The 17,841-nt window shown below is 31.3% G+C and overlaps 1 protein-coding gene across 1 annotated transcript in view; it reads left to right on the forward strand.

Annotated features, from left to right (window-relative positions):
* LOC129231465 (rho guanine nucleotide exchange factor 17-like) overlaps positions 1–17,841 on the forward strand; it is a 433,937-nt gene that overhangs the window by 328,776 nt on the left and 87,320 nt on the right. Inside the window, 1 exon segment of the mRNA XM_054865790.1 lies at positions 9,144–9,326. Coding sequence (XP_054721765.1) covers positions 9,144–9,326 — 183 coding nt within the window.

Below are 17,841 nucleotides of genomic sequence, written 5' to 3' on the forward strand. Positions count from 1 at the left end.
CGCATCCTTGCACCAAGACATTCAATTCGATTATTTATTAACCAATTATATGTGGCTTTAAGCACTGTGTATATTTCTAAATCTGTAAAATATTTTCAAATTCTCGAGGTTATGTATTGTAATATTATGTGGGGAATATGCTAAGTACTTTATTCTTCTTCTTCTCATAAGTGGATTTAATTATGTCAATCATATATTTATGAATGCCCTTTAATGGTATGAACTTTACGCGATTCAACAGAACTTTTGGAAGGATTTGATAAATGCCGTAAATTAAAAGAAAAGAGCCACGAAAAATAAAGTTCAAAGAATAGCTATCTAAGCAGTATTTAATTATATTTTAGAACAGGGGGGGGGGGGGAAATTAGGTGAATCAGATTTAAACCATTAGTACGTAAAACATGTGAACTAAATTTAAAATGAGTATCTTTCAAGCGAATGTTACTGGTTTTTTTTCGTTTCTTAATCTTGCATGTCTGCTGATACACGGTCTTAGGACATAATGAGAACGTGCGGCTTTTATGAGTTTTAAGCTGCCTTCCAGGCTAATTTTTATATGATTCTTTCCCACTAAACTAGAGCAAATCATGCCCGACATTTAGGACTTTATTTTATTAAATTTAATAATTACTACCACTCAATCATATATGTATTTTTTTATTTATTTTCCACTATCAAGAACCAGTGGTTTGTGCATAGGTGATTTATGAATTTCTTAATAATGTTTTACTTTGGAACAAGAAGTAGGTCAGGTGTCTTATCTTCCGACCAGGACCAAATTAAGGCACGGGCTCATAGGGCACAGGCCTGGGGCACCAAATCTGTTGCTTGTATTGTTATAAAATGGAGTTATTTCATATTGCACATTTGAAAAATGCAAATATTAAATCTTTAAAAAAATATCCTTATTTTTTTAACCTATTTCCCAAATTTCAAGTGAAGCCAAAATAGTTTATTTCTTCACTGTAAATAATTGTGAAGTTGGTTCATACACACACCACACAGTAGCAAAGTGCTAATATTAAATCTTTGAAAAAAATCCTTAAAATTTTGACCTCTTTCGCAAATTTCAAGCGAAGCCAAAATATTTTATTGCTACACTGAAAAGAATTTCGTGAAGTTGGTTTACCAAAAAAAAAAATCGGACACAGTGTCCTTAAAAGTCATAGTCGGGCTCTTTTTTCGATCTTTAGTTTTTACCAAGCAGTAAATACCGAGTCAAGCAAGTGCTTTAAAACTACCACGATGTATCATTAAGCCATACAATTTATATGTAGAAAGACACTTTTAGACTTCAAATGTAATGACCGAAAAAAGATACCTCATGGTTTCAAAAATATATCACTTGTCGATAGCCGACTTTTTGTCCTCGAACGCAATAGCAATTAGAACCACAGATCTGCCGATTTTTACTCCTATGGTCCTGTGTGATTGATATTGACGGGCTCAAAAAGACTACTTGTTTACCATACCTTCACGAAATTGATAGAAAGGTAGCGAAAAAAGTAGTTTAAAAATTGTTTGCGAATTTTTAAATTTTTCTCTCATAGCAAGATGAAAATCCAAGTAACTTATAAAATGACTTTTGACGTGAAAAACCAAAGTTGAAGAATTATTTTACTCCAAAAGCATGCCGGTAAAGATAATTTTTACTATATTTTTTAAAATATCGTTAAAAGCACTTAGGAAGGATCGCGCGTCAAATTTCATAAGCGTGAAAATATTCCTGAAGTGCTTCAGTAATAACCACATCACGAAAAATATGTAATACATTCCTTGTGCGTTTATTGATTACATAAAAATGATAAAATGAAGAAAAATGGATACACTTAATGGTTTGGTCTGTAAAAGTTGTAATGGTTTTTAAACATGAATAAAAAGTTTAAAATATAATAATATAATGGAAATGTCACCTTAACTGAGCCTTAGTTAAGCCTATAACGGAAAATTAATAAAATGAGAACATTTTTATAAGTTTACTTCAATCTGTACATGTCTTTGATTTATGCAAAAAATGAGACAAATGAAAAAGTTTAACATATGAGGCAGTGAGAAGCAAAGGAATATAAGTGGACATTTTCATGTTTTGAGTAGAACACGTTTAAAGTTGCATTATTTTTTTTTCTATCTAAATCATGTTATAAAGCAGAACCTGTCAGGGCTACTATTACTATATCTTATCCCAAGACAGATGATAGGTTCATCTACGATTTGTACTGGTTCACCTATCATTTGTACATTAGCTACAAATTTTTAATTTTGGCATTTACCTTTATTGTTCACTGCCTCGTATATTTTTTGCTTGATATCGTGTACCACAGTCGCGGGGGAGAGGAGTTTCATTGCCTCACAAGGACAGTCTACTTTTAATAAGACAAATCCCCAGCACACTTTTTTATTTAACCTTTAAGAACACGGACGGTTTGAAGTAACATAAGAACACGGGTGGCGTACTCCGTAAGCCAGCATTTTTTATTGCTTAACTATCAATTTTTAAAGATTTTCCTATTTACTACAATGTCTAGTAATATTATTGAAGTAGAAAAGATTTAATTGAACAAACAGACGAACACAATTAAAATGAATACGATCATAATATAGTAAAAAAATGATGATAACGTTTAATTTGCGAATTTCACGAACATTAAATAAATAAATAAATAAATAATGTATTCATAAAAATGATACTTTGGTCACTGAGACAACTCGTTGGCATTTGTTGAACAATTATTGCAGCTGTCACAATTATATTTCATTGTTTGTATATGCTTTTTGCATGAAAAATTGAAACATTCAAGTGTGATTTCTATGAAAAATATTAAAAAAGAGCAAGACGAATAGGCAATTTTCGACTTTAAACACGAGTACGTCAGTGAACGGACCTTGCAAAAAGGGTAAATAATGGCCAGATGTTGGTCTAGTGACTGTTCTAAAATTTAGAGCTGCTTTGTCGCTGAGCGGCGTACGCAATACGCCGTCCGTGTTCTTAAAGGTTAAAAACAGGAGTGCACAAAAAAAAAAAAATTACAAGATAGACAAAATAACACCCAGGTCACTTGTGGGAACCGAAATTATGACGTCAGACATTCAAAGCTTGTGTTTCCAACGCTCAGCGACTTAGGCACCTTTAACGTAGATATAGAGAATTTTTAAAGGTACTGATTCAAATTACGGTTGCTTGATAAATGCGTTTCTTGTGGCTTAAGCTTCCGTTACTTTTGATGAAGTTTAATGAAAGTCAACAGAATGATCAAATTGAAACGTTTTAAGGAAGAGAATAAGAGTATTGGTTTCCTTTAAAAGCAAGAAATATTCAAAGGATATTCATGATGAGTCATTACTTTTGAATTTCACTAAGAGTATGATCTTGAACTTCACATGTTATGTCGTTTCATGTAAATTGATGATTGCCGTGTTCAGCTGCTTCTTTTTCTGAGAAGTTAGAAACACTCCTATATGGTGAAAAATTACTTTGCATGCTCAAACTCTGGTGGCCACGTTTTTTGGTTCTACTCCTGTGCTTAGAATCATTGAGAAAAGTTAAAATGGAGGGAGTGACTTTCATTCGTGAAGCAAGGATCCCGAGTCATGTGATAGATTTTAAATCAGAGTATTGGAAAAAATAAGGTTCCTTTTTAGCTAGTCTCACGCAAAACTTCTCAACCATTCATCGTTTATGAGTCACGTGACTTGGAGCTTTTGCCTCAGATTTGCTAAGCAAATGATTGGACTTGTCATTTACAAATTCCTGCTCTAAGTTTAGAATGTACAGCAGAATTTCAAAAAAAAAAAAAAAACAGTCGCCTTTACGAAAAACAAATATTTTAATCAATGAGTTATTTTCGAAAAACCTATGTTACAAGTAAGGTAATAAATAGTACCCTTATTAAAGCTGTGTATGTTTATATCAGATCCTACACTTATGAAAACATATAACGCTCACACAATTCTTAATGCTTTTTCTTCATTTCTTCTCGTTTGTGTAATCTAAAAATAGTTCAAACTTAATTTTTATTGAAAATTAATTAATCATAAATCAAAATTATGAAAAGTTATATTAAAGATAATTAAGATATTATATTTTTGAAAACAACTGGAAAAAAAGTAACATATTGCAAAAGCTGTGTTTTAGTTGGCATAAAAATCAGACCTTTTTGCCTATTTTTTCTTGATTGGCATTTAATGCTGGGTAATGTTTGCTATATTTTTCCAAATTCAGATTTCAGAATTAAAAAGTTATACCTCAAATAAAATACTTTTTTTAATACAGAAAATAGATGAGTTTGTGGACAGAAAAAAATCAGTGTAACTTCATCAATTATCATTAATGATCATAAAAGAAAAAAATTGTTCCCGAAAATTTTGAAATTCTGACTCCCGTCGATTCTTGCCCTATGCAATTGATATCTTTTCAAGAATTGGTCCTTTAGAAAGACAGAAGTCCTAGATTACAAGAGCCAACAATTAAGTTTAATTTCCTATCTGAGGTAATCAAGAAGTGGTAATCTGAGGTAATCTGGGGTAACCAAGAGAGTCAATAATTTCCTTTCCAGCTGGGGTGTAAGTGGTTAAATCAACATTTAGTTTTAACTTATTAAAAGTGAAATACTTTTTACTTCCTTTTACAAAAAATTAAGTGTTGTATTAGCGAAAAAAATTTCACTTAAAATTCGGCCTTAATTTCCATTTTGCTCAACCCCGAATTAATGTTCAGTTTTTTTTTCAACCCGACCACACGCGGATAAGTGCCTAAGAACGTATAAACATTCGAAATATCATTTTGACATTCCCCGAGTTAATTACAACGACTTTTCTCGTGACGTCCGTATGTACGTATGTATGTATGTGCGGATGTGCTTATGTGCGTATGTATGTCGCATAACTCAAGAACGGTATGTCCTAGAAAGTTGAAATTTGGTACGTAGACTCCTAGTGAGGTCTAGTTGTGAAACTACTGAATTGAATTAAAATTGCCAATAATGGGAAAATGACATTAAAATAGGAAAGGAAGTCATGTGATGCACACATCAGCTCGTTTTATTTGCATTTTTGGACTTCTTTTATTTATTCTCTCTCTTTTTTTTCTTTCCTCAAATAAACTGCTACCAATAAAGATAACCATTGTGTGTTTAACTGATATCATCAAAAAAGAAAATGTAGCATGCACGTGCACGTGAAATAAATGATTATCCAATGTAGGTACCGAAGCAATAAATCCTTTCGTTTTTTTTTTTTTTTTTTTTTCACTCTATTCACTTAATCATTTATTAAACGCTATCACGTTTTGAGAACAAAAAGACCTTCAAAAGAACTAATCAATAAAATTCTCGTGTATTTTATGTTAATAGAGACCTGCTCTGGGAATTTGCGTGCAGATACTAAAAGCAAATGTAGAAGCATTATAAGTCTTATCTTTTTTAAGAAACAATTTTTTGAATCCACATGACGGACGTTACTAGAGTATTCAAACGCATTGTAAACTTTAATGGAAAATGATCAAAAAGGCTTTCTGTTACAATATGATTAAAGTGAAAAACCAATGTAAATCAACACAAACGCATGCAAAGCACATGCTATAATTTTCTTGAAAATTTGTGCTTTATTTGCGTTGACTTTTCATTTTAGGCAAAAATGTAAACCTGATGTGAAATTATTTTGTCTTTAATTTCTATGTTCAAGGAAAAATGTACTTTGTTTATACTGCCGTGGGCGGCTAAAGGGCAGTAACTGCAAATTTTTCATTTTATTTTATTTTATTTTATTTTTTATTTTTTTAATTTTTTTTTTTTTTTTTTTTTTTTTTTTTGGCATTTTTGTCATCTATTGTACTCTCGCTTTATTGTACAAGCTTGCTTATTTGGTTTCCGCTGAAAACAAAAGCGCGGAAGAAACGTCTTATTCCAACATTTCCCTATTGTTAGTATTGAATCTAACACACATTTCTTCAAGTATCTCGAAAACTTGTTTCAGTAGATACTGCCGTTTACTAGCCCACGGCAGTATAATATAATGTTTCTGATATTTTTTGTTTGTATTAACATTTAGTTGCCAATTTATCGTAACAGTTCACAGATTTAAAAAAAAAAAAAAATCTAACTGGCATTAATTTTTCTAAAACCTTAAGTATATTTGCACGTCGTAATGAACCTTCACGTTACATGGAGAGTGTATGTCTTGCGCGTTTATGGCAGAAGAAGCTCGTCAAGTCGATTTTACTTCTTGTTACAACTGATTAGAAACTAACATTAATCAAAAGGGTAAAATGTGGCAGAGTTGAAAAATAAGAGGTACTGACAAAATTTCATAGATGTTCTTGAAATTATGTCTTACATTTGTGGACAGCAGCAAAAGTATATTCGGTGAGTGTTGGCAGAAGAACAAATGCTACAGATTCTCCGAAGATTCTGCTAAAAATATTTTGTAACTACAAAGTTGATTGTAATATACGCTTATAGGTTAATTGCAATCTGATAACTAACAACAAAATTAACTAAACTCGTTGGGCAAAATGAGCTTCTTGGTTGGTTTATGGCTTCACTGGGTGACTTTTTGCAGATTGAAATTTTATGTTGAGTGAGTATATTTCGTTTAAGAGAACAACAATCAGAAGCCGCGGATATTTTACGTTTTATTTCATTTCTGATTTATTTCCGATATAGCTTCCGAGTGCAATTCACTACCGTAACTAGTTAGATATATGCACTCTGCGATGAAACTGTTTTTTTATGCTAATTTCCAAAACGGCAATCGTACACTAAAACACGTTGTTTGCTTTGGAAATTTTAACTGTAACCATAACTTTTAGCATTACATGAGTATCGTTAAAATGAACATTCTTGGTATATTTTTCACTTATGTTGTTTCTCTTATTTGCAACAAATACCCACTAAACCTATAATACTTCATAAATAATTCCTTTATATAAAGAAACGATAATTTATTTGAGTTTTAGAAAAATCGATGTTTTTTCTTGATTTACGTCTCCTAATATGATAAATAATTTAGAGCTGGAAAGTAATTGCGCATATTGTAATATAATAGTTGTATACATATTAGTTAATCGTTTTTTTAAAGCTTTTTTGTTGATTGGTTTGCAAAAAAACTTTTTACAGGTTGCTCTTCAAAAACAAAACGATTAGTTGCACCCAAGAGTTGTTACTTGGGGTACAGATTATTGACAGATATTGAGTCCAAGTGTCACAAATTAAAACAATTTATAAATTAAGCGGAAAATTTTAGTCGAAAAGGCTTCCTGAAAATATCTTAATTTAATAAACACAGTTGGAGAAAAAATCATGAAACAGAAATCAAATAAACATATTTAATTAAAAAGATCTAAAAAATAAATGTCATCATGATCAAGAGGCAAATAAACTAAAAAAGTAATCACTTTTGTTTGGCTTTTATCCACCTGTGCTCTCATCAAATAAAAACGGCAATAAATACTCAAGAATTGAAAAAAAATCACTTCAAAGGCGAATCTCTTGATAGGATGTCTTTCTTTTCAACTTTATCACAGCGTAACATTTTAAAAACGTTTATAAAAACCTGGCAGCAAACGAGATACTTCACTGCCATACTGCTTTGCAAAAGACCTAAATTAAACCATGCCTAAGGTATAAAGACAAAAATAACACCAATTAAGTTTTGAAATTAAAAACAATACCAAGAAGCATAATTTGAAGTACGAAACAATTAAATATGTATATTTTTAATAAAGTTTTTATATTAAGATAAAGAAAGGGTAATTACAATTTAAAAAAATATATTATTGGTAACCACTAATTAAAAGATTTGTAAATTTTGAATCGAAACAAATATTTAAGAAACATTATATTTATCTAGAAATTAAGAAAGAGATAAATTTCATCAGAATTTTATTTAAATCTGCCCGCTTTTAATTGAATGTGTAAATATTAAGTAATTCATCGCAGTTAGGAATAAAAAGTATTCATTTAATGTCGCTGCTGCATAAAGATGGATGTAATTAGCATTTGTATAATGTAACTAAGCAAAAGCAGGGGAAAGCTGTACCTCATATTTTGGTTTCAGTAACAAAATTCCTTAATTAGCTTAATTATAAGCGAGAAAAGAAAAAAATACTTTCTATAAAAGAACTGCAATGGATTTGTTAGTAAGTCACAATTTTGCCTGCGTAAAAAATTGTTTGTATGTTTTTTATGGATGAACAGAAGCGCGTATTGTATTTCGTTTCGAAAAGAACTCGCTATGGAATTATTGGCATTCCAAATTATCCGATGTATCTCGTAAAAATGTATTATGTGATTTTTCGTAAGTTTATTAACAAAATTTAAATCAAAAAATAAATTCACTCTGCTCAATTTTTTTTAATTGCATCCAATGCTTTTCGTCAGTTAAAGTGTGAACTGATTTCATTTCTTTATTAAAAAATATATAGAACTTTTATATTTAAAAAATAGTAAAGCTAATCAGCAAAGTTAGAACTTTTAGCTAAATACAGACTACAGTTCCAACCTGGCCTTTACGATTCCATGCTTTATCGTTTTCGCTGGCCGCGTGCCGAAAAGAAACATGTGATCTAACAAACATTTTATTTTATGTAGGGGAAACTGGTTATGTTTGACCCGTAGGGAGACTTGACCCATGATGATTTTTTTCCATGAAAAGGATATTTCGGGAAAATTTTAGTAATATTATTAGTTAGGGACAACTTGCATAACAGTAATTTGGCGGGACAAGTCATTTCAGAACTGTCAGTGGTTTTCAAGAAAATCAGTTGTAATACTGCACCTAAAAAGTAGAGCTTGAAGATTTTGCAATTTTTTAGATTTTAACCTCCAGTTTTGAGGGAAATGAATTTGAAAAGTATGCATGCTTTAGTCACTTTTCTAGCTATCTATTGATGTACCGTAGTTCTATATAACTATAATCAAGGTTGCTAAAAATTTAAGGTAAACTAAAGAAAGCTAACTAGGGAGCTTTGATCCAAACTAAGTAGAGGAAATTAAAAATGGGAAATGAAAAACCAAAAATTGGGTCAAGTCTCCCTAGTTCCCCCTATACATAATACATACAAATTTCATATATTTAAAAATGATTTACAATTGCTAATGAATGTATGCAACTCAAATTTATGTGTTATGTTTCTTTTTATTATACAGAAATACATGAAGCCTCTAAAGAGTCCTGAATGTAGCGGCATTGTAGATAGTGGCCTAGTGGACGAAATTTTCTACCAGATTCCCGAAATCCTGTCCCATCATGAAAGTTTTCTTGACCTATTAAGAACACGGTTGAACAATTGGGACACGAAGCAGAAGGTGGGAGATGTCTTCGTCGAAGCAGTAAGTGTTTTTAATATTACTGTCATTATGTTAAAAGTAACCAGAAATATGAAAATTACTTGCTAAAAACTCTTTATTAGTTAAGGTTTATTGCTCAAAATCACCTGTTGTGGTCCACTAAATGAGACCTCCGTTTATCTATTCTTGAGATGATCCAGTGTTATATTAAATGGCATAACCAGGCGGACAAGAGGTAGTGGCGGATCCAAGGGGAGGGTCATGGGGGTCATGACACGCCCCTCCCCTAAACTGTCGACAACAGTATCCGTCCACATTGTGTTCAAACACTTAATGCATAAAATGTAAACGATTACAGTTTGTTTAAAATTAATTAGTTAATTTTGAAAGTAAATATATGAACTACTACTTCGTTTCATTGTTGATGAAATTAATTTGCAACGTGTATCCTAATTAGGTGCCTTATTCCTGTCCGATTTGTGGTTTCTTATTGTGTCCCAAGCAGTTATTTTTCGTAACCAAAACCGTTGGTTCGTTCAAGTTGGGGGGGGGGGAGTCGTTCTTCAGCAAGTCCCCTCCCCCCAAAAATAGTTTTCCGTATCCGCTCCTGAGAAACCATGGCGACCAAGTCGGAAACTATGGGCCTGGACTCGGAGAGGTCTCCTTCGTAATTGGAGTAATATGGGTGCAGGGGGCTCGATCTGACTCTCGGCTGCCCTGGGAATAACTACATCATCTTAATTACTTTGTGAAATAAAATGTTGTCAGGATTGTCAACACTTTATTGAACAAGGTACACAGGGAGGATAGAAAAATTTTCACCATTGATAAAGTTCTTAAAAGAGTACCTTCATTAAGGTGGGTCAGAAAACAAATATAGCGTAGTGAGAGGATGCCTATTAAAAAATGGAAACCATTGAAAAGGCGGAAAATAAGTAGTAGAAAAGAGCTTTTAAACTAAAAACTTACCCCCTACACATCTTCATATGAATACCCACTATTTATAACATAGGCTTCAAATCTTTGGCGAAGGAATTAAGTCATATCCTGGTTTGTTTCGTTAGTTTAGGGAGCTTTTTCTGGAGTCTGAAGTTAAACGTCATATGAGGCTCTAAGAGTTATTTACGTTCATTTTAACGTAATCCACTTTAATTCTTAACGCATCGTTCATGAACGTTATATTTCGACGCCAAAATCTACTACATTCATAGTTTAAGCTACATTCAAGTTAAAATGGTCTTGCTTCACTTTATCTCTGAATGCCTCACATAACATCCAAGTTACATACTGAAACTTCTTTCCAGTAGGTCGCAAATTAAATATTGGAGAAAACACTGTTAATACGAACTTAGTTGTAGCTACACGTCTTCGGTGAGGTGAATTAAGGAGCATTTATAGCTAATTTCATTAATTGAGGTTGCTTTATCTGGAGTCAAAAGTATGCTTCATTTACTTTAACGAACAATAAATAATTCAAACATCTCAGAAAAAGAATAGATAAACAATGAACATCTTAGACACTTCAACTATACTTTTTTAACAGATTTTTTAATGCATGACTACTATTTTTCATATGTGATGTAATTTGATATATCTTTTGAAGAAATACGATATGAATGAATTTTAAACAAATTGGAAAGAATCATTTTTACAAAATATGCCCAGAGATAAAAATGTCAATCGGAAAAATGTGTGGATATCATACTTTAATTTTAGTGGGATATCGAAAGTGCTTTTGAAATTTGTTGCATGATGTTTGATTGTCAGTTTTGATTACATACATTGAACACAATTTTCATTAGAGCCTGAACTTTTTGATTAGTGTTGTGAACTTTAAAATCTTTGTTATCTTACTATCTAGTAAGATTGTTTCAATTTTACACAAAAACTGAAATATTCATGATTAAAAGCAAAACTTAGGTTTCTAATTTTTCAATATAGTTTGCTTCACAGAAAATAATTTTCATATCCATTTTCCAGCGATTTAGTAAATGTTCCACTTTCTTTTTTAAGTCGTTTACCATCTCCAAATATCCAATCATGTTTCTAAATATCATCGTAAACTGATCCGAAAGTTCTAGAATATAAAATTGTTAAAGTTTCATAGATGCTCTCTCATTTCACTAACCAACGGGCTGTTGCCAAGGAGACGCCCAAAATGACTGAGACTGTCGTCAAATATTCTGCTTTTCGCCCTAAGCTAACTACACAAAACTTATAAACTGTTCTCTAAGTGTATAGTTGTGTCGTCAAGAGTTTCAAGTGAATTCCTACTATATCTCCTTCCACGAATATAAGATGCAAAAGTTATACAAAACGTAAGTTGAAATTTTAATGTTTCTTAGTTTAATCTACTGCAATAAGGATTGGGTTTGGGGATGGTTTGGGTCTTTCAAAAATCTACTGCACTGTAGTAGAGGGAAAAAAATCATGATATGAAGGCGTATTAAAAGTTTTCATTGGATATGTTATTTTTATATAAAATTTTAGTTTAAAGTTATCTTGATGAATTTAATTAATTATAAATCATAGCATTGCCATGAATAGTAACTGGGAAGCATTTACTTAAGTTAACATTTTGATTTTAAAGGCTTTGCTTTAAACAATTATGATATAAACATAATATTATAATTATTTAACAAAGCATGTAATGTAGTTAGAGTTAAGATATTTATAAATGTGGGGTACATGTTAGCATTCATTGGTTTAGTTGTATAGTGGCTTGGTAGAAGATAGTGTGCAATATTAGAAAGTTTGTTAAAGTCGTATAACAACAAAGTTATAAATATTATTAGAATATAAAATTAGTTGTTACGTTGTTACGAAAATGTTTACAATCACATTTAACTAAGTAAGACTATCAAAGGTCAAGACTATCAAAGGTGGAATGTAGTTAACTTTATCCATTACAATTATCCCCAAGTAAACGACACCTTACGGATAAAGCGGTTGACGGTACTCCCACCAAAATTGTTAATGAACCCCTGATGTGCTTAAAAAATTTAAAAATAAAAAATATATATAAAATGTCCTCTCAAGTGGGCAATTTGGATGGGAAAATGTAAGTTAAACTAAGATAATGAGAAACACGGAATTGTTATATAGGGTAGACTGGCCAGTAAGTGAACAATATAGCACAATTTGATTTTCAAAAGATCTTCTTAACCCCCTTAACAGCTAACTTTTGGCACTTGATAATAAAAGAGTTTTAATTGATGTATGAAATTATTTTTTTTAACTCAGAGAACTTTTATTGCTTTGCGTCAAGGTTATTGATTTATTTATTTTGAGAATTTCAAATGAAAAAAAAGGTACCGCAACCTAGTAAATGAACCAGTATGGATAAACACAACATTTTCTAGTCGTTTTCTGTTTAGAATTGTTTGCGAATGTATCCAAGCAAAAAACTTTTGAAACATGATTTTTTATTAAATGAACCTCGTGCTGTTCACGCACTGTAATGTAAGAAAATTCCGAATCGTGACAGATTATTTGCGGGCAGCGTTTGAGGATTTCAAAGGTTTCCAACAGCTTCTTGTAAAAGTGAAATATCTTTGTGAAAATGTTTCCTGAATTGCTACACGATGCATGAGTGCAGACTGATGTGAAATATCACTGATGTAAAATATACTTTTATCTACCAGTGTCAAAATTTATTCAGCGTTTTTATTAAGTGTATTTCGCCTGCAGTTGAATTACGGACTGCCCAGATTGACTGTGGTCTAAATGAGAGAAAAATGCATTTCCTGGACAATGTTGCATTGCAAGAATTGCTGGCAAATAAAGTTATTAGTTGTTTGCTAGTAACTTTGTATGAGCTATAGCCATGTTTTCTAAAAGAGCTTTAGGAGAGTACACTTAATAAATCAAGATTGTGCCAAGCTACTACTATAAATATCAGTAAGTTGTTTTCTAACTTTTCTGATTTATTCCAAAAACGTGGTGGCTTTCATTGAAAAAAATCTTTAGAAAGTCTTCAGGTTAATGTCAGGAAGTTTACTTACTTTTAGGGGAAATCTTTTCTGTTTATTACTGGCAAAGTTTAGATACATTACTATTACAGGGCACATTATAATTAGGCAAATTATGTCCTGGAACGTTTCGGATTTATTTTTACAGTGTGGGGCATGTTCAATGTTCATTTACTGCTATACTGTAATGTAACCTGAATATAGCCTAATTTGAACTTATTGACCAGTAATTCATCACCAAAAATTGAACAATCATTTCCTTTATTAACTTAGGGCAGTCAGAGATACAGCAGTTTTTTAACAATAAATATTTTATTGTAAATAGTGGATGTACCAAATTTTTGATCACAATTCGCGCAACCATTGCATCTAAAGAACTGTCGAAGAAGTTTTGTACTATTACTACTTTGTATACAATGTTTTAAGACTTTAAGGCTTAAATGCTATTCTTTATTTAAAAATATTGAGTTTTTCCTTTTTATTCACTTACGCAGATTCCGAAAACTACGAACACACTTTAGAAGGTCGTAAGAGTTTTACTTCTTTTTGCTCGCATTAAAAATGCATTAAAGACAGCAACGTGTTTGAGAGAATTTAATGTAGGGCTCCATTAGGTGGAATAGATGTAAGAGAGATAAAATAATACATATTTCAAAAGGTACACAACATTCCTATTACATGTAATTAAGTAAAATAGAGACAAGGGCTATGTGGTAAGGATAATCATATTGCAAAAACAGTTTGTCGAACGTTATTGTCTTTATGGTTCTTTTGAAAGATCAAATACATTTTTGCATGGACACATGCCTCATTGCTTAAGAAATTGTTGAACATAACAAATATTGGGGGGAGAGGGTAAGCTTAGTTATTATAAACTTGAGTTTTCGGTCTTTTTCAACTGTTTTGGGGATCATTCTCTCATGGACGGCTAAATATATACCTTGGCTAAATATGCTAAATACGCTAGTTAACCCAGCATATCTAAATTATCTACAAACAATCGTCGCCATACACCATCTCGTGCGCTAGTTTAAATGTGAAATAATTAAATGTCAATGTTTGAAAGAAAGAAAGTTATAAAAGTTATTGCCATGCCTTGTTCTAATAAGCTTGTTCTAGTAAACTTTATTACGTAAAGGGTTTTTTTTTTTGAAAATGAATACGATTTTAAAGCAAAAACATCAATTAAATCGATTTATTTCATTTATGTATTTTAAATTTTTGGAGATTTAAGCATAATTAAAAGAAAGTATTTACCTTATAGTCCATTAAAATATATAACTTCCCTAAAGTTTTTTTTTTTTTCAAAAGCAGAACATTGGTGCCTAAGCACAATTAGTTTACGAGCTCTTCAAAAAAATTTTGACAACATCCTCATATTGAGATTATACACTACCTATTTCTAAATATTCAGAAGTCGTTGGTTGTTTATAGTCATACAACGAACAGTCTGGGGAATCCACGGCTCTGATTTTATAGAGATGGTCTCGTGAATAGTCATGTCCAGTGAGACCTCTAAAGATAGCCACTACCATCTTCCTAAGATAACTGGGAATTGCTTGTCCCGAATGGTACTTGTCATTACCATTGTATGAATTTATTTTATTTCAAAATGCAGTAAATGGTGTTTGCACATCTATTGAACTGTTATCAAAACAATCACACTCTTACAAGCAGTCAGGTAAACTTCAGTTTCAATAATTGAAAATTATTTTTATTTGTTACTATCACTCTTGCATTTCAGACTGAATACTTTTTACTTGTCGTTACTAAATTCATTCTTACTGAATTAAAAATTAAGTAGTTTTTTTTTTCTTTTTTTTTTTCAAATGATTTAGAATGAACTTTTGGATTACATTAGGAATAAATATTTGTATTTACTTTCAATTGCAATAACAACCAACATTAACAACATTAACTGAATATTAAAATTTTTATTACCATGGTGTTCTAAAAGCACGATTACGGTAAGCTCACTTTATAGCAATAAACTCAAAACGGCTAAACGCATCATTACCGCTTCCTTGAAAATTTGTAACAAGAAGAAAAAAAATCGCGATATTTTCTTACCCGATAGCCGATAACTTCTGTAATTTCTGCAACGATAATTTACTATTTCGAGCTTGATTTACTATTTGATAAAAATATTTTGAAAATTTTGTTAGGCATTAGGTCTTTTCAAAGCAGTAGGGTAGACCGGGGCACGTTTACGCGGATTTTTTCCAATGAGTTTTTAATTTTTTTTTTTTTTGTTTTAACTTAGGAAATTTAAGACATCGTGTTTTTATGAAGCAGTTAATGGAGTAAAAATTGGTATAGTCAGTTGTTGCTCAGTTTTTGTTTTCAACAGTTAAAAAAAAATATTTTTCAGTCCAAATCGGTTGCGTAAACTTGCCCCTGACCCAGGGCACGTTTACGTACATGTATTTTGACATCTAACGTGGTTATGTTAGTGTTTTGAACATAATGTTTTAACATCGTTAAAATAAAGCTAATTGATTACAGGCTTAATAGTGTATAAAGTAACAGGTAAACGGGCATGAAGTACACTACATGATTGTAATCTATAAGATACGAATTTGCAACTCAATTAAAAATTAAATGGTGATGGTGATTTTGAAAGATAAATAGCCTGAAAACACTAAAATGTTTTGAAATAGTTCGGAGCGAAAAAAGCGTACAGGCACGTTTAGAAGTAAGACTCAGTAAGAACGTTCGTAAAGGTGCTCAGACGTCAACGCGTAAACTTGCCCCGTCGCCAAGTTTGGATTTGTTTTTCAAGTGCAAAAAAAAAAAATAAATAAATAAATAATAATAATAATAATAATAATAATAATAATAATAACATTTCAGTTCATACCAATACAATTCCCAAAAAAGGATAAAGTTCTGCTATTTTTTATATATTTGTTCTTTTTTAACTAAGTATTATTTATTCACAAAAAGCTTCAAAACGTTCAATTCAAAATTTACTCGACTTGGTGGAAAACAGATTGTTCTTTCTGCATGCTAGACCGAAGCTTGACTGATGCTCAAAAACTTGTGAAGATATTTGCTGGGAGCAGCATCAATATGCTATGACTGTTGACTCTCCAGTTATAATTCGTTTTGAAAAAAAAAGTGCACTGCGTAAACGTGCCCCAATCTACTCTATTTGTAACATAGTTTTAGAACATTATAGGAGCATATTATAGAAAATGCTGGTTAAAAAGAAATTAAATCTTTTCTTTTTTTTCTCATCAACTGAATTAATTACTAACTGACCCATTTTACACCGATAGAATAAAATGGAAACTATTATTTTAATAGAAGAATGGTAGAAAGATTTTTCCGGAAAAAATATCCTTCTCTGTATTGGCCATCATAAACGCTGGCAATTATTGTTTAGGCACTCTAACTGATTACGTTTTCCATTTAGGAAAAACAAGTATCAACAAGTGCCGACTGCTTTTTTTACTAGGGGGATGAGTTGTGGTTTTGTTTCGAATTAATTTATATGTAGTGACAACTCATCATTAAAGATTACTTTTCTGATGAAGTAATCCATCAATTGACTCTAGATCTCAAGAAAATGAGTTTCTTTTTCGCATTTTATTGTTACTTAGTAAATATTCACGTTATTTTGATTGAAATATATTTTTAAATCATGAAGTAAAAGCGTTAAAGATTGTGTCGAATGAAATTGAAATAGTGAAAGGAAAAAAGCTTTAAAATTAAAACATACTTCCAAATTTTATTGTATGCTTTTATTAATAATTTATATGATTTTTTGGTGTTTCTAAATATGAAATTGGATATGGAAAAGAAAGAAGGCGACAAATTTTTTTTTCGAATTTCTGGGAAATCTGAATTTTCATGTTATTTAAATGTAAGACCTCACATTTTCCCGATAGACTGAAATAGACCGCCGTCTACTGCAACAGACCATAGCGCACAAGGCTCCATCGTTTTGGGTCGGATGTTAAATCCTAGCCAGGAGATGGATTTTATTGATCGCGGTATATCTTTTCCTTCGATTAAGTTTTAGTGGTTCGCAATCGACTCTATTGTGGCATGCCGTATTATTACACTCATACCAATAAATGTGTTAAAACATCATTTGTAAAAGATTAATAGCTACGTCACATTATTGAATTAACAGTGTTATACGAGGAATTGGGTTGAAAACAATGTACTAGATTGTTTTCTACCCAGTTACACAGTTACTATAGATACAGTTACACTATAACTATAGTTCTATAACTATTGTTTACACTGAAAAGGAAATGGCATCCAAATGGTATTTTTCCCCTTCAGCTTAAGGTTTTCCGTCTCCCGGATGTGATTAAATGTTGCGTTGATGGTACACAAAACAGAATAGCAGTTCTCAATTTTAGCAAAAAGACGACATCCAAAATATATTTATTTATTTATTTTCTAAACGATGAGATTATTTTTTGGGATTTGTCAACATAATAAGTGATTTAAATCAATTAAACGTGTTTTGTTTTACAAGTACTTTTTTAGCAACTAATAATTAAACTAGCTGATCCGTGCGAATCTTTCGGATTTAAATTTATAACCTTGCTTTAAATATACCAAGTAAA

Source organism: Uloborus diversus, chromosome 10 (genome assembly GCF_026930045.1).
Source record: "Uloborus diversus isolate 005 chromosome 10, Udiv.v.3.1, whole genome shotgun sequence".
NCBI classification, from domain to species: Eukaryota; Metazoa; Arthropoda; class Arachnida; order Araneae; family Uloboridae; genus Uloborus; species Uloborus diversus.